Source organism: Nesoenas mayeri (genome assembly GCF_963082525.1).
Source record: "Nesoenas mayeri genome assembly, chromosome: 2".
Taxonomy (NCBI): domain Eukaryota; kingdom Metazoa; phylum Chordata; class Aves; order Columbiformes; family Columbidae; genus Nesoenas; species Nesoenas mayeri.
In genome coordinates, this window is record NC_137543.1 from 161,765,295 (window position 1) to 161,793,237 (window position 27,943).

At 45.3% G+C, this 27,943-nt stretch overlaps 1 protein-coding gene across 1 annotated transcript in view; it reads left to right on the top strand.

The window, feature by feature from the left end:
- WNT9A (Wnt family member 9A) overlaps window positions 1–26,731 on the top strand; it is a gene marked incomplete at its 3' end in the record, with an annotated part of 57,336 nt that extends 30,605 nt beyond the window's left edge. Inside the window, exons 2-4 of the mRNA XM_080339378.1 lie at window positions 7,116–7,375; window positions 12,844–13,106; window positions 26,258–26,731. Coding sequence (XP_080195504.1) covers window positions 7,116–7,375; window positions 12,844–13,106; window positions 26,258–26,731 — 997 coding nt within the window. The remainder of the gene's footprint in view (window positions 1–7,115; window positions 7,376–12,843; window positions 13,107–26,257) is intronic.
- Between the last annotated feature and the right edge of the window lie 1,212 nt (window positions 26,732–27,943).

Genomic DNA, 27,943 nt, shown 5'->3' on the forward strand with positions numbered 1-27,943 from the left:
AAGTAATTTTCCTTCAGCTGCTAAATTTTGCCCTCATGTGCTATGTGCCAAACTTTTGGTAATTTGTACAGGAGAAGTTGAGGGCATGTTCTGGCAGGAAATTGCATGGAAGCTTATTTATATATGCAGTAACCATGCTGTATTTGGGAGGCAACCATCTATGTCTTGCCCCATTCACAGAAAAATCCCATCTGAACTGGTCTAAAGGTGCTTGGGGTCCAGGTCTCTTCTTGGTGCAGGACAGCTGGCTTGGGAAGATTCCACTTTCTTGGATTGCTGTGTTTAGCAGCTTGGGAAAAGTCCTCTGATTTCTGTGTGAAATTCAGCTAAGGCTAAAGTGGGAAACTTAGGGAATAAATTATCTCTGTTCCTAAAAAAAGCATAATGATTCAGGATCAGATTGGCTGCTGTGAGTGTTAGAAGCATTCAGGAAAGTGGGGTTGGAAAGGCAAGAGCTGGGGATTTGCACCAGTAAATTCTTTCTTCCAGAAGTAGCTATTATTTCTCTTTTTTGCTGGATGCTAGGAATAACTTTTGATAGGACCTAAGAGCCTGGCAGGCATGTGTAGCAGGATCTTTACATGTCCACTCCTCCATTCTCTTGTACAGGATGCTCAGAGGAAACCACTGTATAGATCTATCCAGGCAGAGGAGTGATCGAAGACAAGTTTGAATGACTGAAGCCTAAAAAAATCTGCATATTTGTCTCCTAAAAAATAAAATGAAAAGGAGAAAAAAATCCATTTGAGCATACTTCATCAGGAAGTATGGAGACTGATTGCTTCCCTGTTAAGAATCATCTATTGGGTTGGAAATTCCCCCATGCTTTAGCTTTTCTCCTCTCTATCCTCCTAATTCCCACCACTCAGAAGGAGATCCAATGATGAGGATAGCTGTATTTGTTCCTTGAGTTTCTAATTTTTCTTTGCTTTGTTTAATGGTCTCCAACAGCAAGACTCCATTGTTTGTGGAGAATGACATGAAGAGCAAAAAGGTGAGCACAAAGCAGAGAGTTGATTGGGAAAGATCTCAAAGGAAGAGATCTAGCATGTGTAAGGGGCAGTGGTCTGTGGATGATGATAAGGGGAGCAACGTACCAAGATAAACGGAGTTTTAGTTGGTTTGTATTTGTAGGTGCAGTGCAGGCTGTTCATCTCTGTCCTGTGAAGTCCTAGGTGATCTATGTTTTCTAGGGCTGGGAGAAACACTTTTCCTCCTGTCACCTTCTCAGACCCTCACAATGTCACAGTACAATGGCAGAGGAGATTGGTGGAAAAATTATGCCAGAAAGGGGTTGAGCTAAAAGTGAATAACTCTAACAGAGCAATCTTCATTAAGGGAGTTAATGTACTGAGATAGCAGGATATTGTGGAAACCAAGAAATCCTTGCTGAGCCTTGGAGAATACCTTACATTATATTTTTTTGTGAGGACTTAAGGGGATATGGGATCTTATTTTTTGCATGTGTATACATTAGCCAAAGTAGGAAACCTTTGGCTTTGTAGCTCAGCAAATGGGAGTGAATTTTGAAACTAGCGTGTGTGGGACTGGATTTTGTGATCTGAGTAAGGTGACATAGACTTTGAGGGGTAGATAGAAAATAGAGATCTAATTATTTAGTAGCAAAGAAGAGAAAGCCTTCTCTGATCTGGAATGATTTGGGGGTCTACCAATTATTCTGGCAGCTCTGGGAAGAGCAGGAATGAGGTGGTTGAGTGCTCTTCACATAGTTTCCTCCAAAGGACATTGGGTTACAGTGTGAGCACAATGGTGGCACTTGTACCTGTGAACACTTAAAAGAAAACCCCAAGCAACACAATACAGAATACAGAATGAGGAAGTTGATTCTTCAATGGCCAACTCACAATGGAATTCAGCATTTTCTTGGACTTTTGGCTTGTTGCAATTCAAATAGTATTTAGGCTTTGTGGGTTGGAGGGACGATGGCAGAGCAGTCTAGGAAAGGTTCAAGAAAGTCTAGGAAAGGTTCTTTGCAGTGTGGGAAGTGATGGTGAGGGGAAGAGAGGGCAGCTGAAGGTTGTTGGATGCAAGCTACAATAGTATAAGCCTGGTGTCCAGCATAATTCAGTCTGCCTCCTTAATTTGTAGAATCATTAATTTGAGTATTACAGTGAAGAAAGTTAGTATGAAAGTTCTCAACTTTTCAAACATTTTTTTTTAATTATTATTAAAAAAGTAAAAGTAATGGAGAGAGAAGAAAAAGGATCAAAAGAGTAGCAATGCTGAGGGAAAGACATTAATGTAAAAAGTGAAATTAGAATCAATTAGATCTTTGTACAGATGTACTAAAGATAAATCTCCCGGCAGTGAAGGAAGCACCGGGGTAGGAATGCAATATTTCAGCAGGTCTGTCATTCCAGGCGGGTATAGCAGAGGCGTTTCCTTGCAGGAAAGCAGCTCACCTTGGCTCGCGTCTCTGGCGGCATTTGCAAAGGAAACTCTTGAGCACGTCAAAAACAAGAGTGCGCTCACAGGTCTATGCAGGCGCCTTACTTCTGTCTCATCCCCCACAAATTCTTACCAGGAAAATCCCCAGTTAAATAAGGGAAAATACAGGGGCACTGATGGAAGTGTGAGCTGACGAGGCTATAAAAACCCTTGACTTCTGAGATGAGCTGAAAGCAAGACCCATCTTGAATTTCTTCTCTGGAAGGGCAGTCATTCTGTGGTGCTACAGATAAAACTTGGCTGCACAGCTATCAGTGTGAGTTGTGCTGTGGCAGGGGCTGTTTTTGGGTTCGCTCCCAAGCCTCAGTGATTGGAGTCTGAACTCCAGGATGGCAAAGAAATTAGAGATGTTTGACATGAAGTTCACAACCAAGGCAGCCGAGCGCCACCAGTAGTGCATGTGCAAACTGTATAGGTCTTGCTGGTGATAATAAACCTTCTGTTTTCCTGGCTTCGAACTAATGACATTGAATTGGAAGGAGAACAGTGCAAATGATGTTGCAAAGGTTCCTTTCAGGGAGGTGGGTATGGCACTGAGCAACCAAGTCCTTCCTGAGGTCTGGACAGGGCAAGTGTGCCACTCAAAGCAAGAGTCGGACAAGGTGCACAGAAGATTAAGTCAAATTATGAAGCAGAAATGGTCTCCTGACTTTGTAGATTCATATTGTGCTCATAGAGGCCAGAGTTAATTTCCGGAGAGTTAAAGGTTCCTGGTTTGCATGCAATGTGCTGTTTGGTCTCTCTCCAGGTTCTTGGTGGACAAACACCTTCATCTCATGCTCAGCCCCCTCAATTGAAAATAACACAATTGCACAGAGTGCTAATTGTAACAGTTGTGGATTGGGTGTGTATAAAATAAAACACCTCTACCTTCTCCCCTGCCCCCAAAAATTTCCTTGAAAGGAACAGCTTGGTCTTTGTGAGGAGCTGAGAAAGCATCCGACTCTGACACCGTTGCCTTACGGGACCTCACTCAGCCTAGGTTGCATAAAAGGGCTTTATAGGATTATAAAGGTTCCATGCAGCGGCAGCTCCGAGGCAGCATTTCAGGTGGGGGCACCGGCTCTCCCTGGCTCTGCCTGCGCTTGTTTATTATTGATGCCATGCTCTGAAAAGTGCCACCTCACCCTTCTTCTCCAGGGCTGCTGGAATATGTCTGCAGAGCTAAGGCTGCTGCATCGGTCCTCCCCTGCTGATTTGGGCACATGTCCAGCGCTGGGGAGGGAAAACTTGTGTGTTTGTGCATGTGTGCTGCTTTCACTCATGGAGGTCTTCACCTGGAAGAGCTTCATTGCTTCCTGGCTAGGAAAAAAAAGAGAAGCCCCTTCCCCCTAAATTTACTCCTTGTCTTGTTCTGGAGATGCTTTCCTAATTCATTTGCTTCGATCTGATTCAGACCAGCTTGAAAACCAGTGAAATTAGTCTAAGCAATGACAGTGATGGATGGGCTTGTTTTCACCAGATTTTCATGTCCTCTTTTCGCTAATGTGTGAGGACAGGGCAGAGCTGCATCAGGAAACAGGAGGTGGAAAAAGGTGTTCTTATGCCTTCCCTATAAGAACATGGTGTTAGTGCCTTGTCTTTGGGTTGTTTTCTCAGAAGGGGGTGGTGTTCTTGAAGGGGTGAAGTTCTGCATGCTGACCCAGCTTTCCCGTGTCGCTACAGTTGTTACCCAAGTGTCCCAGATATCAGAGCTGGTGAACTCCTACCTCAGCCTTTTGCACAGAGCACTGAAAATGGACGTTTCTGACATTTTTCTATTGTTTCTATGGGTTCTAAGCTGGCTGCTGGAGGGCTGTCCTCTGGCATTGTGCTCACCACAAATCCTGTTTTCTACATTCTCCCCATCCTGGGCTCGTTATTTTGTTTTTGTTTAGGTGACTTTTATCGGGACCCACTTTGGAGATATGTCAAAGTGTAGCTGCTGATAGCACAACCCAATTGCATGTATCTCAAAGCCAAGCATCTAAGGGGAAAGGTGGTGAAGGGGCTCAAAATCACCAACTGCTCTACAGAAATCTCGACTGTAGAATCAATTCCTGTGTCCCTTCTCCCTGTGATAGCCATCTGCTACATGATACTTGGAGCTTATGTTTTCCAGAACATTTAGCTGAACAATACCTGCTCAATTGAAAAGGTAAACTGGGGAGCTGGAGAAAATGCTTTCATGCCTCCCTCGCTTTCCTTTGCCAGCTCTTGCACCAAATGTGAAAGCTTGCAGGGGTGAACCTTCAGAGCAGAAGTATTGATGGAGGCCAGGAATGAATGTCCTGGAGACCTTCTTTACTACTGGGAAGCTCAGATCAAGCCACCTTTCTCTTGAACAAGCCTGCTTGGAGCTTCAGTTCATGGGGCACCAGGGCTGGGTGATGTCCCCACTCTGTCCCAGTCCAGACAGAGCAAAAACATAAGGGATAACATTTGTCAGTTGGCACTTTGTCCTTTTGGATGCTTTTTTATCACTTTTGGGGCAGCAGAATTTGAGGGGAAATAAACCAAACTTTGTTGGAAGTTTATACAGATTACACTAGCTTTCCATGTTTCCTACAAATCATTCTGACTTCACTTTAGCTATTGCAGTTTTTTTCTTGAGATTCTAATATTTTCACAGGTAACTGAAGGGGAATGTTTCCCTGCTAGCCTCTGTTCCCCTAAACACACAAAACAAACAAAAAAGTAACAAGAAACCCAAACTCAAACAAACACATACACACACACACACCAAAAAACCAAAACCAATCCAAAAAGACAGGAAACAAAACCAGAAAACACCCTAAACTCAGCTTTTTTTTTTTTCCTCATCTTATTAAACCATCAGTAATGATTGGATCTGTATGGGATGTTGCTGCCTGTGGCTCAGGTCATGATTTTGTGCCCATTGTGCAGGGAGGTTTGAGATCTGAGGCATCCTAGCTGCTTGCCCTGTGGGACTGTGCTCCTGGCACGATGCATCCCACCGATTAGGGAGAAATACTCATTAAAATTAAACTAACAAACCACTGCTCCTGTAGGACAGGTGGGATTTTAAAGCATTTCCAAAGTCTGTCTGTGTTCAGCAAAGCGGGTGAGTGTGTGCTCCTCTCCTGTGCCCACCACCCCATTTCTCCCAGTGGTCCTGCAGCGATGGAGATGTCTAAGCCTGTGACCCATCTTTGTGCTCGCCTGTGCAGGACCGCAACGTTTCAGCGTGTTTTTTTAGTTCTGGCTTTAAGCAGTTCTTCCTTTTTTTGGCTGGGAAAATGTGTCTTCATGTCCTTCAAAGCCCAACATAGTGATTCCCATTGACTGCGTGGACTGGCACCTGGCCGGAACAGGACAGAGCCAGGAGAGCGGGGTGCGGGCAGCTTGGCCAACAAACCCGCTCCTGAGCCCAGCAGATGTTCCTCCAGCCTCTCTGCTCCCCGGGGCCGATGCCAGCCTGGTCCTTTTCCAGCAGCTCGTCACTTGACACCGGGAACAGTACGCTGGCTTCTTTTGTTGTGCATTGTACAAGTCGAGGGCCTTGTTCTCAGAGGAGGCAGGGGAGGGGAGAAGGCAATGCGACATTGGGGTCATTTTTTAGGTTTTGAGCTCGTTTTCACTTGTAAAAGCATTTGGCAGTGTTGCCTGTAAAAGCGTATGCTGCTCTCAAGCCTCAGGCTGCGGCTCGTTTGGTTTTATGTCAGGATCTCCTCTGCTGAGGGCAGAGTGTATGTGCTTTCTCAGTGTGTCTCTCTGTGGTCTGGTGGGATGAATCACCCTATCCCACTTCCTAAGCTAGTTCTGATTGATGTGCTGATTTTTATTTTAATTTTTTTTAATGCATATGAGAGTGGCAGCACTGCACTTCACTTTTGACTAGTTCCCAAAGTTCATGCAGTTAGATACCTTCCATTATTTCTTCCCTATTTCAGTTTTCAATGCAGTTCTGTGGTGGAGATTGCAAAGGTCTTATGGCCAGACAAGCTCTGTGAGAGCTCGTAGAGCACATCAATCCAAATATTGCTTCTTACCCTTTTTCCTCTTGCTCCCACCTTGGTCACACACTACAGAGAGAACCTGGCTGTAAAATCACCCCTTGCGGGGGCAGCAGCAAGTCCATGTGGGTGCTCAGCTGGTGGAAGCCAAATCCCACCACAGAATCATAAAACAGTTGTGGTTGGGAGGGACGTTCAAAGTTCATCCATTCCCACCCTTGCCATGAGCAGGGACATCTTCACCAGCTCAGGTTGCACAGAGACCTGTCCAGCCTGTCTTGGGGTGTCTCCAGGGATGGTTCATCCACCATCTCTCTGGCCAACCTGGGCCAGGCTCTCACCACCCCCATTGTAAAGAATTTCTTCATGTCCAGCCTGAATCTCCCCTCCTTTAGTTTGAAACCATCACTCCTTGTCCTATCACAACAGAGTCTGCTCAGTAGTCTGTCCCCATCTTTCTTATTGGCCCCTTTTAAGCACAGAAAGGCCACAATAAGGTCTCCCTGGAGCCTTCTCTTCTCCAGCTGAACACCTCAACTTTCTCATCCTGTCCTCCTAGCAGAGCTATTCCAGCCTTGCATCATTTTTGTGGCCTTTTCTAGACCCTCTCCAACAAGTCGTTTGGCCCATATTTCTACCATGGGCTCTATTTCTCTCTCCTCACCGCTGTCCCTCTTTGTTCCTCCACAGGCTGACGGGGAACGAACCCCTGACCATCCTCCCTCTGACCTCAGAAATGGAGGAAGCTGCCGTCAAAGCCCACTACAAAGTCTGTGACCGCCTGAAGCTGGAGAAGAAGCAGCGCAGGATGTGCCGGCGGGACCCCGGCGTGGCCGAGACCTTGATGGAGGCGATCAGCATGAGCGCGCTGGAGTGCCAATACCAGTTTCGCTTTGAGCGCTGGAACTGCACCCTCGAGGGTCGCTACCGGGCCAGTTTGCTAAAGAGAGGTGAGTGGGGAAAGGGTTTTGATCGGCACCTCCTGCACCCATCAGCTTCCCTGATGTTTTACGGATTGGTCATAGAAGCATAGAATAGTTTGGGTTGGAAGGAATGTTCAAAGCTCATCCAGTGCCACCCCTGCCATGAGCAGGGACATCTTCACAAGCTCAGGTTGTTCAGAGCCCCGTCCAGCCTGGCCTGGGATGTCTCCAGGGATGGTTCATCCACCACCTCTCTGGCCAACCTGGGCCAATGTTTCACCACTCTCAGTGTAAAAAATTTATTTCTTATGTCCAGCCTGAATCTCCCCTCTTTTAGTTTATCACCCCTTGTCCTATCACAACAGATCCTGCTTAAAAGTCTGTCTCCATCTTTCTTATTGGCTCCTTTTGAGTACTGGAAGGGCCACCAATCATCCTGGTGCATCCTTTGCCAGGAGTGGGTCACCACCTTCCCACAGCTCCAAAAAGAGCTTGTAGAAGATAAAAGCAAAGCCGGGCTCAGCTCACCCATGGAAGTGCACAGCAGGCGAAGGGTGTGCTGTATGGCAGTAATTTATGTGCTTTTACTAGTGAAGTAAACCCTGCTGGCTTCCCACTGCTGGCCACAGCTCCTCTCCTTGGAGCTGGAGACGTTCATCTGTGTGTCTGCAACCAGTAGCTCCGGCTCCTCCTCTGTTCTGCTGGAGGCTGAGCTGTTGCTGGAGGAGAAAGTGTTAAAGTTTCTAAAGTTGTTCCCCCTTGCTTTTTTTTTTTTTTTTAATTATTTTATTTTTCTGGGTTTTTTTTTATGCCAATCTTTCAGGAAAGAAATCAAGAAAATACCTTGTTAAGGGAAATAAGGCAGAATTGTGCTGTCCCAGTAGCAGGGATGTGGAGGGTCCTATCATAGTGCAAGGCAAAACCTGCAAATGTTTGTGTGTCCTGTTACTGCTCTACTCAGGGAAAAGGTCCCTGGATGTGAGTGGTGGGTAATTCCCACACCCCTTTCTAGCAGCTCAGGTGGAGATCACTAGAAGCTGAGAGTATTGGAGGAGCAGGTGGGATTTTTGTCTCTCCTTTGCACGACTGACCTCACATAGTCCAATTTTCCACACTCTTCAAGTAAAGCCCAGTTCTTATTTCTGGACTGAAGCTAATGATGCTGAAGGACGATTTTACAGATAGCTTGCATGGGTTTCAAGCATTTTGGTGACTTCCAGAAAGTCCCACATTCAGCGATGGAGCTGGACATGGAAACCCAGGTTCCGACATGCTCAAAGATAAGAGCAGAGATTTGCAAAGCTTCTTCCCTTGCTAATTAGTGAGAAGGAGTAATTCAGAAGCCGTGGGGCTTAACTAATGCACTGTCACTGAGTGCAGTGGAAACAAGGCAAGTCCTTATGAAACCCAAGAGGTCCAGCCAGAGCTGCAAGACATTTAAAAATATCCCTGCATGCCAGAGGAGTCTCTGGATTAGTGGTGCCTTGGGAAGGCCAAGCACTTTCTCATGCTGACACCTGGAGGCGACAGCTTGTTCCTTCAGATGTTTGTCCCCATGGGCAACCCTCGGCAAGGAGTATTTCAAAGCAGCCTGAGTTGACTTAAAACACCATTGAGGACCACCCCCCAAGCCCTTGTCAGGACCCCCTGTAATAAATGGTAGATGTGAGGGCTACAAGGCTCTGCCTGCTGTCTCATTCTCCCATGTTTTATGCCCCTGCAACATCTCTGCCCTCCACCGATGCTGTAAATCCTTCAGATGTTGTTCCTGCAGCATAACACACTGCCCTGTAAATCTTTCTCCTCCTCTACGGGAGCTGCTGGTTCCTGGTTCAGCATTGCAGCAAGTGGTACCCCGGGGCAAAGGGGCACATGTATCACCCACTAAGACACATCTATTCAAATATGTCGGTGTGGGCTTGCTTCTTTTCCTGCAGGACTATTGTAGCTTTTTAGGGAGAGGCATAAAAAAAAAAAAGAGAAAAGGGAAAAAAACCCACATATCACTTAGGAAAAGTTTTTCCTTCCACTTTTACACTTGGTCACCAGAACAGCCTGGCCGCTGGTTTGCAAGTTGGACTGATGCAACCTGTTTCTTAAAATAACGGGGGATTGTTTAAGGGACTTGTTATCCTCTTTGGATACTCGTGAACAATTTTGGAAATGGCTGAAACTGGATAGCTGCGGACGGCAGGCTGTCGATGCACTGGGGGTTAGAATGCCTGCATTGATTTAAAGCTCATTATCTTGTTACAAAATATCTTGGTGCAATCAAATAGTGCATGGCAGAGATGGCTTTAAATCTGGCCAGAGCCAAATGTCACATGAACTTGCTTGGAAGCTGCTCGTGGGCGAGATGATACCCGTGCTGATGGGCACTGGGAATTTGTGAGGCTTTCGGTGATGGAGAACGGGAGGAGTAGAGTTGAAGCTGATGAGGAGATTGATGGAGGGGTGGAACCTGGCAAATTGAAGCAGTCCTCCTGGATTTTTGTCAAACCTGGTATGCATTGTGGTTGCATGGTACTGACTTTCTACTGGGATTTCACAACTGCTCTGAATTTAGTGCTTCAAACCAGAAGGCCTTTAAGTAGGTTTTAGTTCACAGAATCATAGAATAATTTGGGTTGAAGGAACCTTCAAAGCTCATCCAGTACCCCCCCTGCCATGAGCAGGGACATCTTCACCAGCTCAGGTTGCTCAGAGCCCTGTCCAGCCTGGCCTGGGATGTCTCCAGGGATGGTTCATCCACCACCTCTCTGGGCAACCTGGGCCAGTGTTTCGCCACCCTCAGTGTAAAAACTTCTTCCACATGTCCAGCTTGAATCTCCCTCCTTTAGTTTAAAATCATCACCCCTTGTCCTATCACAACAGATCCTGCTTAAAAGTCTGTCCCTATCTTTATCAGCCCCATTTAAGCACAGAAAGGCCATAATTAGGTCTCCCTGGAGCTTTCTCTTCTCCGGCTGAACACCCCAACTCTCTCAGCCTGTCCCCAACAGAGCTGTTCCAGCCTTGGATCATTTCTGTGGCTCCTCTGGCCCCTCTCCAACAGGTCCATGTGTGTCCTGTGCTGAGGAACCAGCGCTGGACCAGCACTGCAGGGGGGTCTCACCAGAGCAGAGTAGATAAATTTGAGCGCTCTACTAAACTGGACCACATCCAAGCTGTTTGTTTGCTACTAGTTGCAATGTCTCAGACTCTTTGAGAAAAGTTTTCATGCCCTGTTCCACCGAGGACCTTCTGTTAGCACACTGGTACCTCTTCATTTCATGGCACAAGTAGTAGCAGTGGCAAGAGGCCAACTCTGCAACTCAGGAGCATGGAGGTTTAGGAGCATCTCTCTAGCAGTGGCATCCCTGTGACAGGCAGTCTAGGTTCTAACCTAGAAAATTCTGAACTAAGCTGCTTTCATCTTCTGTAGGCTAGAAGGCATTTTTCTACCTGAAGGAGCTGGGTGGTCTGCATCCCCATGAGTTTTTTGATGTGTGAATCAAGTAAAGAATTCTTCCACCCTCTCAGTGAGAGAGTTTTCAATGCTGATGGTGTTTCTAGGTTGCCAGAATACATGGTCTAACTTCAGGGAGAAAACAAAGAGGAGAAAAACAAATAAAAACAAAATAAACACAAAGCAACAACAACAAAAAAATAGTTTCTGAACTCTTTATGGTGTCCACAACACGTGTAGTTTTTTGTGTTGTTTTGTTTTTATTTTGTTTTGTTTTTAATGTTAACTTTCCCATGCAGAAAAGGTTCCTGCTCTTCTTTTCCAGATAAGCAGTGAATGGTCAGACAATGCCTACCACGATTTGGTTTGTCAGCTCCTTTGGGAGAACCAAACTTCAGTCTTCTGGACTGGATTTTCATCTGTGTTCTGCTGAAATTCAGCGTTGTGCACCTGGGAGTGGTTTGGGAGGGCAGACCCTGGGCATGGGCCAGGGCAGCACCACATGAGCTTGGTTGGACTACCACAAACCTCCCAAGGAACAGTTCCAAAAATGCCCTGGCAGTGTCTCTGCATGTCCTTGGTTGACACACGAGCTTACAGATATATCCACTACTGTCACCATCCACTTGTGTTATTTCTGAGTGGGGGATTTCTTGAGTTGAATCCAAAGCTGTTCTGGAATTGCATCTCAAATATGCAGTCGTTTACGGCTTCCATAGCAGGAGAATGAGGAGTTATAAATACTGGCATGTTTGCTTTTTATTTCTGACTTTTATCATTTGGATCAAAATCATGGGTCTCTCTGGGCCTCAGTTTACCTGTTGAGCTGAGTGGATGCTGTTGCATCCCTGCAGGTGAGCATGGAGGTATTTGTTGTTGTTTAAAAAAAGGGGGTTGTGCATGAGAGGTTTGAGCTATAAACTGCTTTTTGAGGCATTTGAGTGAGTTGCTGTCTTGGGTGACAGGCTGGCGATTGTGTGTTTCCCAGCCCTCAGGTGTCTCTTGTTAAAATGTTCTTTGATTGGATTTTTTTTGGGTGGGGGAACAGGGAAGAATCATAGAATCATTTTGGTTGGAACAGACCCTCAAGATCATCAAGCTCAACTGTTAACTCAACAGTGGCACTAAACTGTGTCCCTGAGAAACCTCATCTACACAAGAACAAGGGGCCTTCATGATTCTACCCCAACCATCAGACTAGAAGTTTGTCCTGGTTTCCTGCTATTTGGTCTCTCCTTGGTAGCAGTATTGTGGTACCATGGTGATGGTACCTCCATGGCCTGTCCAGCTCTTGCTCACCTTTTCCTGTTTTCAGGCAGAGACTGTCTGCAGGGTGACAGCCACACAGCTGGCCAGCTTTCTTTTGCATTCTTGAATCCTGTTTTGTGCCACTTCTCTCTCTCATTCCTTGCTTTCCACTGTGTTGTCTTCACCATCACCTGGAGCACTGTGTCCAGTTCTGGGCTTCACAGTTCTAGAAGGAGAAGGAACTACTGGAGAGAGTCCAGTCTTTCCATGAGGAAAGACTGAGAGAGCTGGGTTGGTTCAGCATGGAGAAGAGAAGCTGAGGGGGAATCTTACTTACGATGATAGATATCTCGAGGCTGGGTGTCAAGAGGATGAACCAAACTCTTTTCAGTGGTGCCTGATGACAGGATGAGGGGCAATGGGTGCAGACTGAAACACAGGAAGTTCCATCTGAATATGAGGAGAAAATTCTTTGAATTGCCAGAGCCCTGGACCAGGCTGCCCAGAGAGGCTGTGGAGTCTCCTTCTCTGCGGACATTCAAACCCACCTGGACACATTCCTGTGCAATCTACTCTGAACCTGTTTTAGCAGGTGCGTTGGACTGGATGATCTCCAGAGGTCCCTTCCAACTCCAACCATCCTGTGATTCTATGATCAGTGATGTGTGTAGAGCTTGGCATGCATGGACATTCCTCAAATCCTTCTTACTATATTTTGCCTTGATTCCCTCACTTTTTCTTCTTTTGTGTAACCCTTGCTCCAGCTGCAATTAATGCCATCTCCTCCTCTCTCTTGCAGGTTTTAAGGAGACAGCCTTCTTGTACGCCATCTCCTCTGCAGGACTGACCCACGCCATGGCCAAGGCATGCAGTGCGGGGCGGATGGAGCGTTGCACCTGCGATGAAGCCCCTGACCTGGAGAACCGCGAGGCTTGGCAGTGGGGCGGCTGTGGTGACAACCTGAAATACAGCAACAAGTTCGTCAAGGAGTTCCTGGGGAGGAAGCCCAACAAGGACCTGCGAGCCAGGGTGGACTTCCACAATAACCTCGTGGGGATGAAGGTGCGTTGCAGACTGCTCGGAGTGGGAGTTCGTGGGTTTGCGGGGGCAATAAGATGCTGCATTTGGTGTGGAAATGCTAGTGTTGGATGTGATGGATTGATTGTTCTGCTGGACAGGTGAAGTTTCAGTTAAAGGACTATGCCCTGGTTTTGTCACTGTGATTCAAGAGTTATAGAATCAGAGAATATCCTGAGTTGGAAGGGACACAGAAGGATCGAGTCCAACTCCTGTCCCTACGCAGGACAATCCCAAAATTCATGCCATGTGTCTGAGGATGTTGTCCAAATGGTTCTTAAGTATTGTCAGGCTTGAGACCATGACACCTACCTGGGGAGCCTGTTCTAGTGCTTCAGCACCCTCTGGGTGAAGAACATATTTGTAATGTCCAACTTGATCCTCTCCTGGCACATCTTCCTGCCATTCCCTTGGGAACATGAGCTGGGGAAAAGATTGTTGGCTTTCTACAGGGAGAAACAGGCCTTACAGTGTAAACGGGTGGAAAGGCAGGTGCTCCAAGCTTACCTGAGATAGGACAAGGACGAAGAGGTTTATGCTGCCACAGTACAGATGGAAGGGATGCTTTTCTTGCAGTGGTTCAGTGGAGCACCGACAGCCTAGCATTTGCATAACCCAGTTTCTTTAAAACTGGCTGGTCAAACACCTGGCAGGGAACCAGGGTGGAGATATTCCTCTCTGACTGACCTCAGTCCTAGCAGCTCCTTTAGCTGTACTTTATAGCAGCCGCTCACCCCGCCTAGAGCTGCTGGTTTTGCAGCTGGCAGTGCTTGGGTGTGTAGTCCCTCCTTTTATTTTTAATTTTACTTTTTCCTTTTCCCATCCTTATCCTCTCAGCTGGAAGGCTTTCTGTGCTCTACCTCATGTTCCTCCCACGGGGCTTTACCCTCCAGCCTGGGGGCCTCCCCACAGGAATGATGTAAAGGACGAAGTGTCTGCAATTACTGGGGCTTTCCACCTTCTCCTGTAATCTGCTTGGCCGTACCTAGCCTAGAGTTGCTCGAACACGAAAATCCCTCAGATTGGCCAGCACAGGTGCCCAGGATCAGGGTTTCATTGCGCCAACCTCGAAGGGAGACATACTGTAAGGCTATAAATAGCCTCCGAGCCTTGTTATTGTCCGTGTGATTGGATGGAGGGTTGGGGCTGGGATGGGGGACCTGGGTCTCCAGTTTCCCAGGCAAATGCAGCCCAGCCAGTTGTGCATTCTAGGAATCGCCACCCCAGCTCAGTTGTTCCTGTGCGTATGCATAAAATGTCATTCCTTGTGACAGAGTTGGGGCACCGGAGAATGCCACCAGTGAGTGCTGGCCAGCAAAAACTCTCCCCCTCTCTCCACCACCAGATGCTCCTAGACAGTGCTGAGATCAGGATTAGAAATATCCTGGATTTAGCTGATGTCTGGCTTTGGCTGACAGCTTTTCTGCTTCTGGATTAAAAGGCTCAGTGTCTCTGAACTCCTGTTGCAGCTCTTTGGCGTGTGAAACAGGCTTTACAGGGTGATGAAATTAGTTTTAATCCTTGTGGTCGGTTGTTCCCGAGGGCCTGTCCCAAGCCTTTGGAGTTAGCTGTGTAGCAAATGGAACTGAAAATGGAGAAGGTGGCTCTCAAAGGCTGTGATTTCATGCTGGAGAGATTGCTGTGAGATGCCCCTGCTCTCCTCTCTTTCCAGAGCCATTTAATACAGTCTCATCAAAACCTATAAGACTGTGTCTTCAGGTGCCACTGACATGTTTTTGTAGCTCTATGAATACCTCTCTTCCAACAGCAGTGGGGCTAAAAAACTTGTCCAAGGGATCTGACCTAATTCCCTGTGTTCTCCACCCCAGTAGCTGCAGTCAGGATGCTCACATGGCTGAGACACAGTCTTGGATTTAGGTTAGGTGTCCTTATTTGTCATCTCTGGTCTACACTGTCTGTGACTCTGAGCTGAGCATACTCCAAGGATGAGCTGGAGGGAATGAATCTCCCCTTTCTGCTGGCCCTTTCGTGTCCTGGTCCCACTGTGAGTTAGTTCCCAGGGGAAGGGGAGATGTCGGGGACTCTCTTGCATCCTCTGCTTGGCACAGTCAGGCTCTGGTCATTGGCAGTGGTTTCTGAGCACTAGTGTAATATCTACAGCTAAACAGCTGAGTAACAGTTGTGACGGTTGTCCAGACACTGAGAGCCCTCATGGCAATCCAAGTCAAAGACCTTTGCTGCAGGTCAGTGATCCGCTGTTCCTATTTTTGTCCACCCATGCCGTGTCTGTCGAGTTGGTATTGCGATCTGACAGCTTTCCTTGCCTATTTGCAGCAATGTTTGAAGTGATTTCTCTGTTTATGCTCCTAGAATAATTGTGCCTTAGTCTGGTTGAAAGGCAAGCCAACCAGCCCACCAGATTCACAGCAGCACTGTAAAGGCAGAGACAAAATGAACCATGTGTTGAGAAGGAAACTTTTAGGAGGATGATAGTTCAAGGTCAGGAGAACATATATCTATATAGGCAGGATGTGTGGACCTAAACCATTGGCACAATATGGTATCAGTAAGAAGATGATCAAGGATGTGCACATAGGAGATGAGCACCCAGGCTGGCTCTAATTACAAGGTCAAAACTTAGAATGCTTACTTGAGGTTTCAAAATATCAAAAATGGTTTGAAGCCTGAGCATTGAGCTTCTTGGTGCGGTTGGATTGTCTCTGACATTGCTTACACTTGGGTGCCAGTTAATATCAAGTTCAGTCTGACTTCTTTTCCTCCTGGTCTCACTGCCAGTGCAGCGTTGGTGGAGGATGAGAGGTCCTCAGCAGGCAGTACTGTGTTCCCTCGTTGAATTTATTGAAATAATCATTGAGAAGGCAATAAGTTAAATATGAAACTCAGCATGTTTGCTCGTTTTTCTCTGAAGAAGCTGCCCATCTACTACTGCCTTAAAGACTTTCCAACCATTGAGAAGCATGAGATGCTAACCCAGGGACTATGACAGTCTGAAACCACTTTGAACTAACCTAGTTTGGTTACTTGGGCAATAACTTGTATTTAATGTGAATCAGAGGCAATATAGAGGAGGGCAGATACCCTTGATTTGTGCCATTTTGGAACAGAACAATTCTGAATTGGAGCCCTCATTATACAATTGACATGCTCTTATGGCTTCTAAAGTGTTAGGTGTCCCTGTGAGTTTCAGAAAGATGATTATGGTTGGTGTTAGGTTAATGGTTGAACTGGGTGATCTTGAGCGTCTTTTCCAACTAAAATGATTCTGTGATTTTGAACAGGAGCTGAGAAGCAAATTGAATACATTCCCCCAGGTCATACAGCAAGTTGGTGATGAAGCAGGACACTGAAGCCAGTTCTCCTGAATTCCTGCTCAGCACCTGCTGTGATTTTCTCTAACCAAACCACAGATTTTATGTCTATTAGTGAAGCCATACATGCATGAACCGAAACCTTTACACTGCAGACTGCTTTGGGCTGGACTGGGAATGAACAAGGAGACTTTTTCTTTTCCAGTAATTTGTTTTATTTACAGGAGTCTGCTGTGGTGCGTGCACATGTATTTAAAGTGTATGTATGGATGTGCATGTGTGTGTTCACTGAGGGAGTCACTGAGGGAGCACAGGAATATCTATTAAAGATATAGCACAAGCTCGGTGGTCTCTCACTAATTCTTAACAACACAAAATCCTTCCCATCTAATTACTCCCAGTCATGGCAAAACTAACAAATAGTCCCTTGAGACCCAGCGAAAAAAGGACCTATGCTTAATTGACTGATTTGGCAACCAACCCTATACCCTTCTGGTCAACACGGTGGTTTCTCCATGGTGTCACACTAGCAAACAATCTGTGCATTTCTGCAAGGGTGACATTATCGTATCCCACCTAGTTTTAGTGTCTCTTGGTAGACATTCTCATTTAATTATTATTTTTACTTCTAGTTTTTACAACCTTGATGGGCCGACTGTAATTTTGTCGCCACCAATGAAATAATCACTGAACATGTTGTGCCTGTGATGGCTCACAAAGTTATATGATATGACCTCAATCGTTAATGAAAGGGTGAGCTTGTCTAGCGTGAGGATGAGGTAATTAAACTAGGACTTCTCCAGCCTTCTCTTTATTGAATAGCGGGAGCTCTGAATAGACCACTTATTAAAAAAGCAATTTCCCTTCCTTTGGCAAATCTACTGTCGCTCATTCAGCTATTCTTTCAGAAGGGTCTTGGGTGGAGAGGGTGTGTGTTGTGGGGAGTTGTGTTATGTGTCAAGGGAGTGGGAGAAGTCAACTGTATTAAAGCTCCATTGCCAGCAATGAAGTTTCTTGGTTATATTAAATGAAGCACAGGCAGCCTTGCTAAAGCTCTCCTCTTCTATATATCCTTCCCCCTTCCCCCCTCCTTGTACACACAAGTGCAGCCCTCTTTTGTAACCCATTAATGAAAAGTTGGAATATTAGAGCACTCAATTAGTTCCACTGGGCTTGAGTAAGTGATGTTTTAATTAAATTTGCCCAGTTTCTCAGCAAAGTATCATTAAACATGACTTCCCAACTCCCTCTCTGGAGCGTTGCTAAGTTTCTTAATCCCAGGAGTGCTGACCTCTTCCAGAGGTATGTCTGGTCAAGCATGTCTTACAGATCTAAGGGGCACTATTAAAGGGGGCTGCTGTTACCCAAGAAAAAAATAAATAATAATAATAATAATAATTGTCATCTTCTCATTCCCTTTATCCTTCCAGAAGGAGAGATGTAAGCAAGCCTTTGCTTTCAGGACTCTGAAGTCAGGCATATAACCACAGTCCTTTTGAGGGCCAAAACTACGGGACTGCAGAAATAGAGAACAAGAAAATTCCTCCCCTCCGAAAGATCTCTCTTTTGGCAATATCCCCCTTTGAAACTGGTTCTTTTCATGAGGCTTCTTTGTTTTTGCACTATATCAACCCATATGTTTCAGTCTGTGCAGAAGGATCCTTGTTACCCTTGTTGCTGTAGGGTTCAAGTCCGGACCCATCCAGAGACACGTTACGCCTGCATCTCTATAACCATGTGGGATGCTCTGGCGAGGACAGTGGGAGGTGCATGGGTTTTTATTTTCTTTTCCTTGCTGTTGACTTGCTTGTTCTGGAAGACCATGCAAGGAATGGCTTTTCCCCTTAGGCGGTGCTGGCAGGGATCTATCTCAAGGGCTGAGCGTGCCTCCTGCGCTGGAGACGGACTCTCCATATCAGGTAGATGTTTGCCCAGCTATCATCTGTCTGAGGAACTTCACGAGCTATCACGTAGCATGTTATCAGGGCATACCACCCTCTTCATTTCTGTATCTCCATTTTACCAGGGCGGGGGGGGGGAAATTGAGACCCAGAAAGATTAAGTGACTTACTAAAGGTCACACACAGGCGTAGTGGAACAGAGGTTTGCGCCCTGGTCTCCTGTTGCAGATGCAGTGTTTACAAGCACTGTCCATCCCACCTCATATGGTTCCTACTAGGGAACATAATTCCAATCAAACTCCACAGTTTGTTAAACAGGCAACCCCAAATACTAATCTGTTTTTCTGCACCCTCAAAAAAGTGTTATCATTGCCCTTTTTAATGAGACAAATCCAAGTGAGCCTGCTAATGGAGTTGATGCATGGGGCGGGGGGGAAATAAAGGGAGATATAATGCATCCTTTAGGCAATTTCTTTAGTGATGTGTGTGCAGTGAGAAATCTAGCATCATGCTTTTACCAAGGTACAAATCAAACCTAGCAAATACCCTGTTTCCACAAGAATAAGACAGGGTCTTATATTAATTTTTGCTCCAAAAGATGCTTACCTTTTTTACATGTATAGCTGCCTGGACACTACTTAAATTGACTTTTCTAATGAACTGTAACTAGGACTTATTTTTGGAGTAGGGCTTATGTTTTGAGCATCCTCAAAAATCCTGAAAAATCATGCTAGGGCTTATTTTTGGGGGAGATCTTGTTTTGGGGGAAACAAAGGGTAGCAGCCTCTCTGAGATGAGCTCTTGACTTTGTGTGTACAGGTCAGTTTGCAGGGCCACTGCTGGTATTAATTATTCCAGGTTATGACAGGTAGGAATGCATAAGCATATTCTCTTGATTTTTTTTCTTTTCCATCCCCTCCTTTTAGGCTGAAATTGGCTGAGCCAAAGTCTTTCTAAGGCCTGGAAATCAATACTCTGGAAAAAATTGCCTATCCCACAAGTGTTTGCAGTTAGTTGTTTATGTGGAGCTTTCTTAGCATGTGAAGCACACTAGTGATACTGAAGGATGGGAAAATACTTTTAAAGTTCTCAATTTAAAGTAGGGTTATGTTATTCTATGTTTAAGTGTTTGTGTTTTAATGTATGTTTCACTAAAATTTGAGTGTTCACATATTTAAGGAAGAAAGGGTAGTAGAAAGGGAAAACTGTTCTAAAAAAGTTTGAAAACAATCTCAAAAGAAGGGCTTTTTTTTTAAACAAGATAGAATGAAAAAAAGGAAAGGACTTTTAATTACCCATGAAATGTCTATAATTCAACCAATGGCAATGTCCAGTGTTAAGGGGCAAGTCTGGTCTTCTAGTCATTTGGGCACTGTGAAGAAATGGGGACTGTGGCTGCTGTCCAAGCAAACATTAATACTTGAGCTGAGTGGATAACTAAACCTATTTGAATTGAAGGAGGATACGTATGTGGAGGACGAAAGAGGTTTGATTTGTAAAGAAGCATCCCAAAGCCCTTTTCTGAAGCAAGACAAGATGAGGACAGGCTTTTTCCTGGGTGAGCTGATTCTAAGGAGGTTCATCTGCTCCCTTCCTCTCCCCCAGACCATAGCAAATGGTTTGAAGCCTTGGAGCTGCAGACCAGCCATGACGACAGCCAAGCTATAACCGAGGAATTCCCACGGCTACGCGTCCGCTTTGGACTGCTGCTGCCCAGACAAGAGTTGTCTGAAAAAATAAAGAAAAACACAAAACCCCCACTTGCCAGAGCCCCGTGACCCAGCTGGGAATGAATGGGAATCTGTCCTGAGTGCTTCAGCTAAAACACTGAGAAATTGTGTGTTGCAGCATGTCTGAGACTGATCATTACGGGGGCACTTAGTCTGAGCTTCGTAGCAAAACCATTGTTGTGAGGAAGGATTACATGTTGCATAGCAATGCTCTGCTGTGATCCCTTTTCCCTATGGCTCTTGTAAAGCCACTTGGGCAGACGGTCCTGCGGTGCTATCTAATTTCTTCTTAGCAGCAAGCACCAATAAAGACGGTTCAGTCTTGCTCTATGATAATTGTTTTCATCACTGTGCCTTTGTGAGTGTTTGGTATTCTCATGACAAGATCAATGGGAGTTTGTGTTCTGAAGTCAAATGAACTAATTTGCTCAGAGAGCTTTATTTTCCTCCCAAACTGCTCTCTTCTTTGTGAGACTACAAGACCGGGTGATTGTTCAGGAGGACAAAATTTCAATGTGTGATGTTATCCCTGATCCACTGATTGTTTGACTTTCATGGTACATGTTCTCTACAGCATGTAACAAAATAAGGATTCAAATGCACACTGGTCTTGTTACTCCTGAGTTGCTACAGCTTTCATATTGTGGTAGCAGTGGTGTTTGGCCCATGGGGAGCGTGAAATGTTCTGTGCTTTGGATTTATGCTAATACATTTTGCTTCACATCTGTGACAAGACAGAAACATGCATGTGGTGACTTAACATGGTGTAGATGAATTTAGTATTAAACAAGTGGTGAGGCTATGTGCTTCAAGAGAGGTTCAAGTCCATGTAGGATGGAGGCAGATCAGGCTCTGACCTGCAGTGTGCCTTGAAAATAAAACAGGAGTTACCTATGGCTCTTGAAATTATAAGCTTGTGTTAAAGTCTTATTCTCTCTCATGTATGCTAGACTTCTTTTGGGAATTAAAGCTATGTTACAATACCCTGGAAGCCCCTCCAGGCTTGAAAACATGATCTAGATATTAGTCCCAGGGCCCAGCCAGGAAAAGTTTGTCCAACACTGCTCCAAGCAACCTGCTGACTTGGATAAGTCTTACTCTACTTCCTAAAGGCGCGAGCTGGATTTAAGTATCTCTGACAGGAGCCTGAAACAACAGGAGGAACAGGCAAGTGAGATGGGGAAACAGAAGGGCTTTGCCAAGATTCATTTTTGGCTCATGGGTGGCTAGGGGCCCATAGGCAGCAGTTCTCCATCACCCGTCGCCTTGAGTAGCTGCATTGTGACTGACAGCAGCAGGGGAGGCCACCTGGAGAAGAAAGTTTGTCTAAAATTTTCACTATAGTGGCTTCGTAACATTCTTGAGTCCTTCCCCGCCCTTCAAGGAGAAGGTTTATGGAGTGGTTGGGGTGCACCACACTTGCACAGTGACTGCATGAAAGTCCATATGCTGGATTTAATGAACTGTTGCATTCATGAGAATGAGGACAATGGAAAACTTTTGTGCTTTGGTCTGCCAGTGCATGACATCTAAGCTGTCTTAGCCACTGCTTAATGAGGAGCTAGAAATAAGTCAGAAAAAAACAGATTGGGATTCATTAGGCGCTTTGTACATCACTGTTTAAGCACAGACAATGAGAGTATAATTGATCTACCTAAATATACATATTAGTACCTTTTGAGAGACTTTTATGCTTCTGAAGAGGCATCTGGTGATGATGCACAATGTTTTACAGTACCTCAAATAATACTAGAACCTGATATTTAGACATCTGAATTCTGCTCAGAAGGTGGGATTCTGCTCACAGGTCAAGACATCTAAACTGAGGTGTCTCAATGTGAACTGAGTCCCTGGGCCCCTGTTGGTGGTTGAAGATGTGGTCAGCACAGTTGGTGGAGCCTGGAGAGCTGCTCAGCTTGGCAAGTGCAGGTGTCTACTTCACTGCAGGATCCTATGCTTGCTCTGGCTCCACGGAGTCAGATGGGAGTTTAGAGTTTTTTCTCAAATGTAAACATTTAAACTCAAATGTCTGCCTCAGTGAGGTCAACCCTGGCTGGATGGTATGATTTAGGTGCCTAAACCTACATGCCTATTCCTGACTGAAGATCTGCTGCCATCTGCCAGCTGCCAATCCATCAGGGTCTGGATATCCAACATGCGTTGTACTGTATCTACCAGCCCCATGTGGATACCTTGGATATACCACACCTGGAATGTCAGCTCTCCTACTGAGCTCTGGAGAGATGGCTCCTGATGAGAACAGCCCTGTGTCCAGGTTCAACCTTCCTTGTTCAACCAGCTCTAAATGAGGAAGAAATTACTTACACTGAGGGTGGTGAAACACTGTCCCAGGTTGCCTAGAGAGGTGGTGGATGAACCAGCCCTGGAGACATCCCAGGCCAGGCTGGACAGGGCTCTGAGCAACCTGAGCTGGGGAAGATGTCCCTGCTCATGGCAGGGAGGTTGGACTAGATGACCTTTGAAGGTCCCTTCTGACCCAAACTTCTATGATTCTACATCCAGCCAAGGCTGTGCATGGGAGCCTGTCTGCAGCCAAGCCAACTCCTCTTGGTTTCTTACTTTCCCATCTCCTGTACAATGGTAATAGTCTCCTTTTCCAGGTGGAGCAGATGTGAATGAGTTTTGGGGGGAGGTAGAAGGACTGAGAAAACCCTGAACTGATGAACGACTGCTGTGTGCAGCTCTTCAGCATTTTTTGCCCAGTTTGCTGATGGATTTGGGCATGAAATCAGATCTAGAAGCTTTGTTTTGCAGCAACTCAGCTCTAATTTCTGGACAACCAGAGAAATGTGACTTTACATGAGGGACAGTATGGGTGAGGGTGTGTGATGGTTCTTTTTTGGGCTTTTTTTTCTTGGTGCTGAAATGTGTTCTGTATGCTCTTGTCTAACATTGTGGGATTTCTTGCAGAGTTGGCTAGACACTTTGGCACGTAAAGCGTGACAGTCCCTACCCAAGCCGGCCCAGCTGAGCACTATAAGCAGTAACACATCTCTCCCTGTAACCCGTCACTCATTTCAGTGCTACTGTGTATTATTGGATTGCATTTGAAAAGGTCTTGGCTGTCGCAGGAATGAAGTGTGACCACTGGCCAGGTTTTGCTGAAGGCAGTATTATGCAGAGTGTCTTTCTAAAAATGTCTCTGTAATATCTGGATTGGACCAGACCCCAATTCTGAGTCCATGACCTATTGCACATTTGCACATGGTGCTCAGCAGGACTCATGCAGCCAAATAATTAAGAATCGGATGGTCAGGAAATGGACTGGAGCCAGCCCGCTGCTGTCATGAGGCCGTAATGTTGGCAGATGCCATAATGGGCAGAGGGAGGAAAATTTGTTTTGCTTTTAATATTTTCAGATACTGTAGATGCCCAAAGGATGGTCACTCTCAGTAGTATCTTGACAGGAGGCAGCTCTATAAAACAGACTCAGTTCTAACTTGCAGCTTTAAGAGGAGGTTTACCTTACCCATTTAAAGTCAAAATGTAGCCTTTTTTTTTTTTTATGTGGGGGTGCAGAAAGGAGAACTAGAAATATCTGTTTATAATCTGTGGACAAAACACAGGTTGTCTGTGACTGTCCAAATGATGTGTCTACTGTCACATTTCCCATGGAGGAGCCTGAAGCATAAACCTCTCTCTGGAGAAGGTGCAGAGGAACATTCAGATGCTATTTATAAGGAGAAGGATACACTTTAGTGCCGTGAAGCATCTTTATTGCAGGCTGTTTCTAAAAGCATGAGGTCTTTTGTTTAGCATCAGTTGGTTTGTATGCATGGAGTCCTTTACAGCACCTGGAGGGGCTGTTACCATCTTTGTCTCTCTCCAAGATGAAAAACCATTGATTCTTTGCTTTCTTCTCTTCCTTTCTTGATGCTGCTTCTCCTTCTCATGATGCTTTTTCTGTTGAAAATAATCTTCTCTTTATGTTTCCCCATCTCGTATGTGAACGCTGTGATTGCACTGGCTCTGCTCTTCCTTCTGTTTTTGTGCTTTGTGGTGGTCTGAAGAGATCTATTCCCATGCAAGGTATCCCCAGGCAAGATCTGGACACCTTCCTCTATGGAAATTGACTTTCTTTTGCTTTGGGAATAAATTAAAAGTATTGTTGTCTGATATATTGAACAAGTTATTTCCCTCCTTTAAGGATCTGTGAGATGAGCCTAATTTCTCATTACAAAACCCCCTGCAGTTCTTTTACTATTACAATAAAATAAATTAAGAAAGGATTTGAAACCAAGCCTTGCTATTGATAATAGTGATCAAGAGGCATAAGCAGACACGAAGTTTAACATGAGGTTCCTGGTGTGGAGGGGACATAATCCACATCAGTTTATAATAGTGCAAATGTCTTTCCTTTATTTTCCACCTTGAGTTTGAAGACCTTGGTCATAATATGTTTGCTTGTTTGTTTGTTTTCTGTGGGTTTTTTTTGTGGTTGGTTTGTTTGGTTTTGTTTTTGTGTAGAGACTAAAACATGCATTTCCGTCCTAATTGAAAACACCTTATAGAAGGTTCTACCAATACATTATAGATGTTATACTAGCCTGAGACTTGAACCTTGCAGCCTGTTACTCCCAGGGCAGTGGCTTGTATAGACAAGATTAGGGTGTAGCAGCCCCTGAATCCCTGTGTGATGCCTTCTCCCTTTATCCTCTCACCAGAAGCCCTACACAGCATTTAGTTAAGTGGCTTTTCCACCCCTGGATCAGTCTCTTTGTAAACACTTGTGACCTTTCTCACTGTTTTACCTGGTCAGATCTCAGGACTGGCTCACCCTGAGGTGCTGCTGAGGCATCAAGGCAGCAGTTGAGGTTCCTCAATCTCACGTGGATCAGCTCCTGTTTGCTCGTGATGGGGTGGATGGTTCAGCCTTTAGTTCGGGAGGTCTGTTCCCGTAGCTGGAACTGAAAATTTCAAGTCCACTTATCTTCCTGCAGAGCGACTGTCCTGCGTCTCCTCTCTGGTTGAAAGATGAAGACTGCTCCCCTAGTCCTCCCTGCAGCCACCAGCCCTGTCATAGTCCCCAGGAGTCACTGTTTGATGGGCTGAGGACGAAACCCACTGGGCACTGAGATGGGCTCTCTCACTGCAACATCAACCCAGATTTCATGTTTTTTTTCCTCTGTATGAGAAGCCAGCCTTCCAAGCTGCTTATAGTAAATATATATGGCAGAGTAAATCCTGGGGCCTGCATTAAACCACCTGGAAATACTGAGACCTTCCCACAGGAGGCTGTTTTCCATTTCTTCACGTCTTAATTTTTCAGAGAAAGGAAGGGGACAGAGGAGACTGAGGCAGCCTTGGGCTTGACTCTGCATGAAAACGTGCTTGATTAAACTTGTGTTTGGCCAGCAAGCAGCTGCCCTCTTTGTTTTTAAAAGCACATACAATTGTCTTCATTGCTAGCAGAAAAAAAATTGGCAAGATCTTTTGAACACGTCACCATGTTCTGGAATAGGTTCCTGAACACAAGCTGGAGAGGTGTAAGCAACCTTGGTGTTTTTGGAGCTGCTGGTTTTGGTGATGGAGGTTCAGACTGTAATTCTTGAGAGCTTTTGTATAAATTTCAGCTGCATGAAGGCTTTTCCTCAGTCACTACTGGTGGGAACAGCACAGCTGAACCATGTTTCCACTGAGCCTCTGCTGTTGTTTGAGAGCTGTGAGAGTTTAAGGTGGTAACCAGTGTGCTGTGGTATGGAGAGGGCTCCTACTGTCCATGTTCATGTTCTGGAGCATGCGTCACCCCACTTGTGTGTTTGTGTTGCAGGAGCACTCTCCCTCTTCTCTCCGCTAAACCAACTATTTCCACTTTTATTATAGCTCCCGATTCTTATTAAAACAGATAAATTGGTATTCGAATATGTATTAATCTCTTAGTTACATGACAACTTCAGACCTCTGTCTACGTAGAAGAGAGGCAGCACCGGACGGCCTTTGTATAATACATCTTACTGGTATCATTAACTACCCAATAAAGCAATATTTTGGCAGGTAAATGTTGTATTCCTGGAAACTGGGATGCTTCTGAAACAAGTATTTCCTGTAGTACGTATTTTCTGTCCTCTTCCAGGAGTGGATTTGTTTTGTCATCAACTTTGTGTTCCAGAAATGTCTTTTAGATTTTGTTTTGTTTTCTCTGTGTCTTTTCTTTCCCATAACTGATTTTCTTTTGGGGCCGTGTGTGTCTGCAGGTCATCAAAGCTGGAGTGGAGACAACCTGTAAATGCCACGGTGTATCTGGATCCTGCACTGTCCGAACGTGCTGGAGACAGCTCTCTCCATTCCATGAAATAGGGAAGCAGCTGAAGCAGAAGTACGAGACATCGCTCAAAGTGGGCAGCACTACCAACGAGGCCACGGGGGAAGGAGACATCTCCCCACCCAAGAAGTCCATCCATGGTCACAGTGATCAAATCCCAAGGACTACGGATCTTGTCTACATTGACGATTCCCCGAGCTTCTGTATGATGAGTAGATACTCGCCTGGGACTTCGGGAAGGAAATGTTACAAAGACAAGAACTGCGACAGCATCTGCTGCGGGCGAGGGCACAATACACAGAGCCGGGTGGTCACCCGTCCGTGCCAATGCCAAGTCCGTTGGTGCTGCTATGTGGAATGCAAGCAATGCACCCAGAGAGAAGAGGTTTACACCTGCAAAGACTGACGCATCTTCTGCTTGATGGCAACCCTCAGTGACGGGCGATGGCGATCTATGAGAACTACATATGGAGACAAACAGGGTTTGATTGACCTTCTGGGATCTGAAAGCTATGTTGAGACATAAGCACTTTGTAGGGTACAGGTGACCCAGCTGTGTTGCTGTTTTGTTTTTGTTTTGTTTTCCTGTAGACTGAATTTTAATGAGGTCCAACCATGTGGAAATAAGTGCCTGTCACACTGGGGTTAGACACCAGTTGACCTTCACCTTAGTTGTCTACGTAGTTCGATGGATCATTTATCCTTGGATCATCTTGATCGTTTTACCAATCCTCCATGGACTCCTGGGCTAATATATTATCTTATAACCTATACTGTATTCCCAGAGCTTACCCAACTGCTTAGAGAACTAAGCAGATACAAATCAAAGATCTTTCTGCTTTGAATGCGATGGTACAGGAAGTGATCAAATTTTTTCCCCTTCTAAAACTGGAGAGAAGCGTGTAGGGTGAGCAGGAATAGCCCTGATGGTTCCTCTCATGGAGTTTCTGCACATTGAGCAAACAAGGCTCTGACAAAGAGACCCACTGGGAGGTTAAGCTTTTAACAACAGCTCCGTATCCACGTGCTTTGAACACCAAATACAGCCCCAAAAATGTTGGGTCCACCATGTTGCAGACAGAAATATATCCAAGAAAGAGGTTGGGAAGGCAGTAGAAAATCAGATATGCCTGTCCCCTTCAGTCCAATCATGTGTTCTTTTTTTAAAACAATTTCTTTAAATGCCATTTCTTTAGCACTATTGCTGTCTTTTTTATTTTTATTTTTTTTTAAAGAACCACTAGATAATTTTGTTTTATTTTGCATGATTCATTTTCTTTTTTCTTCTCTTCCCACCTCTTGTTGATCGAATTCACCCTGTGGTAACTGCTTCAGAAAGCTGAACTGGAACTTTTTAGTCTTACGCCAGCTGAATTCGGACGTGTGTTTCTGGGTAGGACAAGAGAAATTCGAGTGCATCTTGGAACACAGTGCTGTCTTGCGTTGTAGAGCAGCTGTCTTGGACTGGGTCAGACATCTGGAGGAGTTGACTTTTCTTTTACTAGGTCATCATTCCATTTACTCTAAGCCATGGCAGTGGTACATGACACAAGCTGTATGTAAACCCTATGACCTTAAGATTTATTTTTTAACCACTAGATCAAGAACTGTATTTTTA